General features: G+C 34.9%; 1 protein-coding gene across 1 annotated transcript in view; it reads right to left on the bottom strand.

Annotated features, from left to right (window-relative positions):
- LOC110463303 overlaps positions 1–5,027 on the bottom strand; it is a 52,776-nt gene that overhangs the window by 33,411 nt on the left and 14,338 nt on the right. Inside the window, exons 8-12 of the mRNA XM_021517802.1 lie at positions 4,180–4,310; positions 2,412–2,553; positions 1,590–1,711; positions 1,329–1,455; positions 194–327 (exon numbers count right to left, since the gene is read on the bottom strand). Coding sequence (XP_021373477.1) covers positions 194–327; positions 1,329–1,455; positions 1,590–1,711; positions 2,412–2,553; positions 4,180–4,310 — 656 coding nt within the window. The remainder of the gene's footprint in view (positions 1–193; positions 328–1,328; positions 1,456–1,589; positions 1,712–2,411; positions 2,554–4,179; positions 4,311–5,027) is intronic.

Genomic DNA, 5,027 nt, shown 5'->3' on the forward strand with positions numbered 1-5,027 from the left:
ATCAGACACTAAGAACAGGTGATGAACCATAGTATAGGATCAGACACTAAGAACAGGTGATGAACCATAGTATAGGATCAGACACTAAGAACAGGTGATGAACCATAGTATAGGATTAGACACGCAGAAGAATACATTTTTTTTTTACAGAGATCAAATAAAACAACATGTGATAGACACAAATTATACAAACTTGAACTGATCCAGAAGTGTGCTGATTGTATTCCCGCAGTATTTTAAAAATCTTTCGTCTTTGTCATCTCCGTTCAAGTGTAGATGTGCCTCTCCTATAGACTCAATGATATCTAGGGCCTCGTGGTAATTTTGCTGAAAAAAAAATAGTCCAATGTTGCAATGTGCAAATACAAACAAAAAGCATCATTATCCCCTACTCATTTAGGAGGCACGTTAGTCTAGTAGTAAGACGCCAGGCTGGTGACTGAAGTGTTGCGGGTTCGAGTCACGGCACAACACGGCATGGCACAGAACGGAATGGTGTTGTTTCTTTGAGCAAGATACTCTACTCAACTTGTTCCAGTCTACTCAGCTGTGAATGAGTACGTTGTTGGGCAGTGCTAGTATTGCAGAATGCTAGCTGTGAGCACCGAAACGGCAGCTCCGGCAGCTCCGACTGCATGTTCCCCAGGGAGTTGAGAAAGATATTGGCTGGTTGCAAAGGCCCTATAACCACGGATAATAGTTTGAGGACCGCTTTGAGACGACCTATGAACTAAGTTGTGATAAAGCGGTATATAAGAACTTTAAATTATTATTATTGCCGCAGTCAACATCATATGAAGTTAAGAATTTGAGCTTCTATATATTTACTGATATTACTATATAGCGCTTTAAACTCGCGGGATCAATATTTCGCGGTTTCGTATTCAGTACATATTCGCGGGGGTTAAATTTTGCTATGTATCTGAATCTCATATGTCATGCAAAGTATTTTGAGTGTCATCATTTAAGAGTTAAACCTCGAAATACAGGTAAACCATTTGAAAACACTGAACACAAAAATATGTTGTGGCCACATGTAAGTGTTGTTTTTACATGGACTGCCTGCCCCGTTGTGTGGTGATAATCTGATTGGAGCTCATTTAACCTTGCATAGCAGCATTGGGTATAAGTATTTTCAACATGTTGTGATAAGGCCCATCAAAGTGGTTGACGTTTTCAATAATTTCGCTGGTGTTTAGAATTCAGGGATATTAGACAAAGCGCGAATATATGTAAAGCGAAATTAAACCCCCCGCGAAATACAACCACTATGAAGTACATGAAATTTCTATGTCTGGCATATATTTACAGCAACAAAAATGTCTTACTTTCCAATTCCAAATCTTCTTAAATTTAAGCCGACTGATTGTATCATAGCACCAGTACACTCCTTCCCTGTGCATCGTTCTCATCAGTACTTTTATGAGTGGAAACCATACCTGTTCTGTTCCCTTCCTGCAAAATTATATCAACAGAGTATTTATAACTTATTTACTTGAGGTTTACATGAAAGTAATATTACAGTTAAATTCAGTTGATGATATGTGAAAATATTGTTAATATGTGTATGCAATACTAGACTACTTTACCTTGCACTGGACTTGTCACTCAAGACAGTGACATAATCGTATGCCCACGACATATGTTCAGGTTTCTTCTGCAAGACTTCTTGGAACATTGCAAGCATTTTCTTCATGATCTGAGGGTTTTCCTGAAAAATGTAACAATACATGGTAATGGTTTCCTAGACAATACAAGGTAATGGTTTCCTAGACAATACAAGTTAATGGTTTCCTAGACAATACAAGGTCATAGTTTCTTAGACAATACATGGTAATGGTTCCCTAGACAATACAAGGTCATGGTTTCCTGGACAATACAAGGTAATAGTTTCCTAGACAATACATGATAATGATTTCCTAGACAATTCAAGGTAATGGTTTCCTAGACAATACATGGTAATGGTTCCTAGACAATACAAGGTAATGGTTTCCTAGACAATACAAGTTAATGATTTCCTAGACAATACAAGGTAACGGTTCCTAGACAATACAAGGTAATGGTTTCTTAGACAATACAAGTTAATGATTTCCTAGACAATACAAGGTAATGGTTTCTAAGACAATACAAGGTCATAGTTTCTTAGACAATACATGGTAATGGTTTCCTAGACAATTCAAGGTAATGGTTTCCTAGACAATACATGGTAATGGTTCCTAGACAATACAAGGTAATGGTTTCTTAGACAACACAAGTTAATGATTTCCTAGACAATACAAGGTAATGGTTTCTAAGACAATACAAGGTCATAGTTTCTTAGACAATACATGGTAATGGTTTCTGAACAAAAACATATCAAAGTATATTGTTTTTGTGTTCTGCTACATATTCCTGATTTAAAATCAACTTACATCATAGGTCTTCTCTGTTGTTTCTTTCAAAAGATGTAAAATCCTTGATAACACTTTATGCATGTGACCATGATCAGTAAGAAAGTATCCCTTCATAAGGTCTATGATGTCATCCAATAAATCAACTGTCCACCTTTTATTTCTACCAAAAAAACAACAAACAACAAACAAACAAAAAATTATTCAAATTTCATTAATCAAATAAAAACAAAAAACTGACATTACATTTCAAAATCATATCTTTCATAAATTTTACATTAAGCCTTCATAATAAATTGGAAATTGTTTATGGTATAATACTATTCAACACATGAGCTTAGAGTATTTACAATATATGCATGGGCACACACCCTAGACGTGTAAGGAAAGATATGACGTTTTATTGTACATCATTTGTATAACTCCCTTTCTAATTTCAAGAGAATACATTGTAGGGCACTGACTATTTAAGGAATGACAGACACTTATGTGAACAGAATAAGTTGCGGGTGTGAATACCTTGATTCCATTGCTAACCATGTGTATGGGTGTGTCCTGGATGTTGTATACTTTACTGGTGTATGGTCTTTGTGATATTAGATGTATTATTATTTGTATTATTAGATTATAGCTTATTGAAACCCAATTCAAATTGAAAACTATAGCAAGGGAACAGTAATACTAACCCCAGATCATGTTAATATATAGTCGAGTTTAAACATGATTTTATCATAGATATATACTTGTTACATACCCACACTTGTTACATACTTACACACTTGTTACATACTTACATGTACACACACTTCCTACATACTTACATAAACTTCCTACATACTTACATACACTTGTTACATACTTACATACACTTGTTACATAGTTACATACACTTGTTACATACTTACACACACTTGTCACATACTTACACACACTTGTTACATAATTACATACACTTGTTACATACTTACACACACTTTTTGCATACTTACACACACTTGTTACATACTTACACAAACTTGTTACATACTAACACACACTTGTAACATACTAACACACACTTGTTACATACTTACATACACTTGTTACATAGTTACATACACTTGTTACATACTTACACACACTTTTTGCATACTTACACACACTTGTTACATACTAGCACACACTTGTAACATACTAACACACACTTGTTACATACTTTCATACACTTGTTACATACTAACACACACACTTGTTACATACATACACACACTTGTTACATAATTACATACACTTGTTTTATACTTACACACACTTGTTACATACTAGCACACACTTGTAACATACTAACACACACTTCTTACATACTTACATACACTTGTTACATAGTTACATACACTTGTTACATACTTACACACACTTTTTGCATACTTACACACACTTGTTACATACTTACACAAACTTGTTACATACTTACACACACTTGTCACATACTTACACACACTTGTTACATAATTACATACACTTGTTTTATACTTACACACACTTGTTACATACTAACGCACACTTGTAACATACTAACACACACTTCTTACATACTTACATACACTTGTTACATAGTTACATACACTTGTTACATACTTACACACACTTGTTACATACTAACACACACTTGTTACATACTTACATACACTTGTTACATACTTACATACATTTGTTACATACTTACATGCTTGTTACATAATTACATACACTTGTTATATACTTACACACACTTGTTCCATACTAACACACACACTTGTTACATACTTACATAATACAGTCAACCATTTTATTGACAATGTCCCTAGATATATCAATATGTTTTTCTCGAAATGTGTTGCTGCTAATTGTGGCTCCTACAGTTTGCCAATGTCTCTGGAGAATGTCTGGCTTTTGAAGAACCTAATTCAGAGGAAACAAACATCATTTACATGCAACGTTTTAATTGACTGATCATTATATTTTCATTATGATCTGTGCTTACTGGTTCCATTATCAAAACAATTAAAGCAATGTGATCAATTAAATTTCCATCACTTGCATTCAACTTGCAATAACTCACATGAGGTTCACCTAATATTTCATTTTCAATTTAAAAACCTGCTGTGTACCATACCAGTTTATCAAAGGAGTACAAGAAGTACAGGTTGCAAGAAGAACTACATGTAAATCTGTTTGGATGGGTAAGACACCAAGAACATGAGTTCACATGTTATGTCAAAAGGAGGTAGTCTCCAGGGGTTGTTCTTGACCTCCGGGTCAATCTTGGTGGCATGTTTTCTTTTCTTCATGCCAATTAATTGTATATTTGTTCATAGATCAATATGAAAGGTGAAGGATTTTATTGATTTATCTCTATTTCTCCTATTAGGTCAAACGCCTCTGCCCCTGGAGACCAAATTTAGTTAAAATCCCTCTAATCACTTGGGAGGAGAAGGATTTAAAATGTAAAGCTATATTTCCCCTATTGGGCCCAGCTAGCCACTCTGCCCCTCAACCTCCTCCCCTTCCCCACAAACAAATTTACAGAATGTAGTCCCTTTGCCTATAGATGATCTTTAACAATTTTTTAAAATTGTTTTTCCCCCCTACCTTCTGGCCCCTAGGGCGGTGGGCGAG

Source organism: Mizuhopecten yessoensis, unplaced genomic scaffold, assembly GCF_002113885.1.
Source record: "Mizuhopecten yessoensis strain PY_sf001 unplaced genomic scaffold, ASM211388v2 scaffold10885, whole genome shotgun sequence".
In the NCBI taxonomy this organism is placed as follows: domain Eukaryota; kingdom Metazoa; phylum Mollusca; class Bivalvia; order Pectinida; family Pectinidae; genus Mizuhopecten; species Mizuhopecten yessoensis.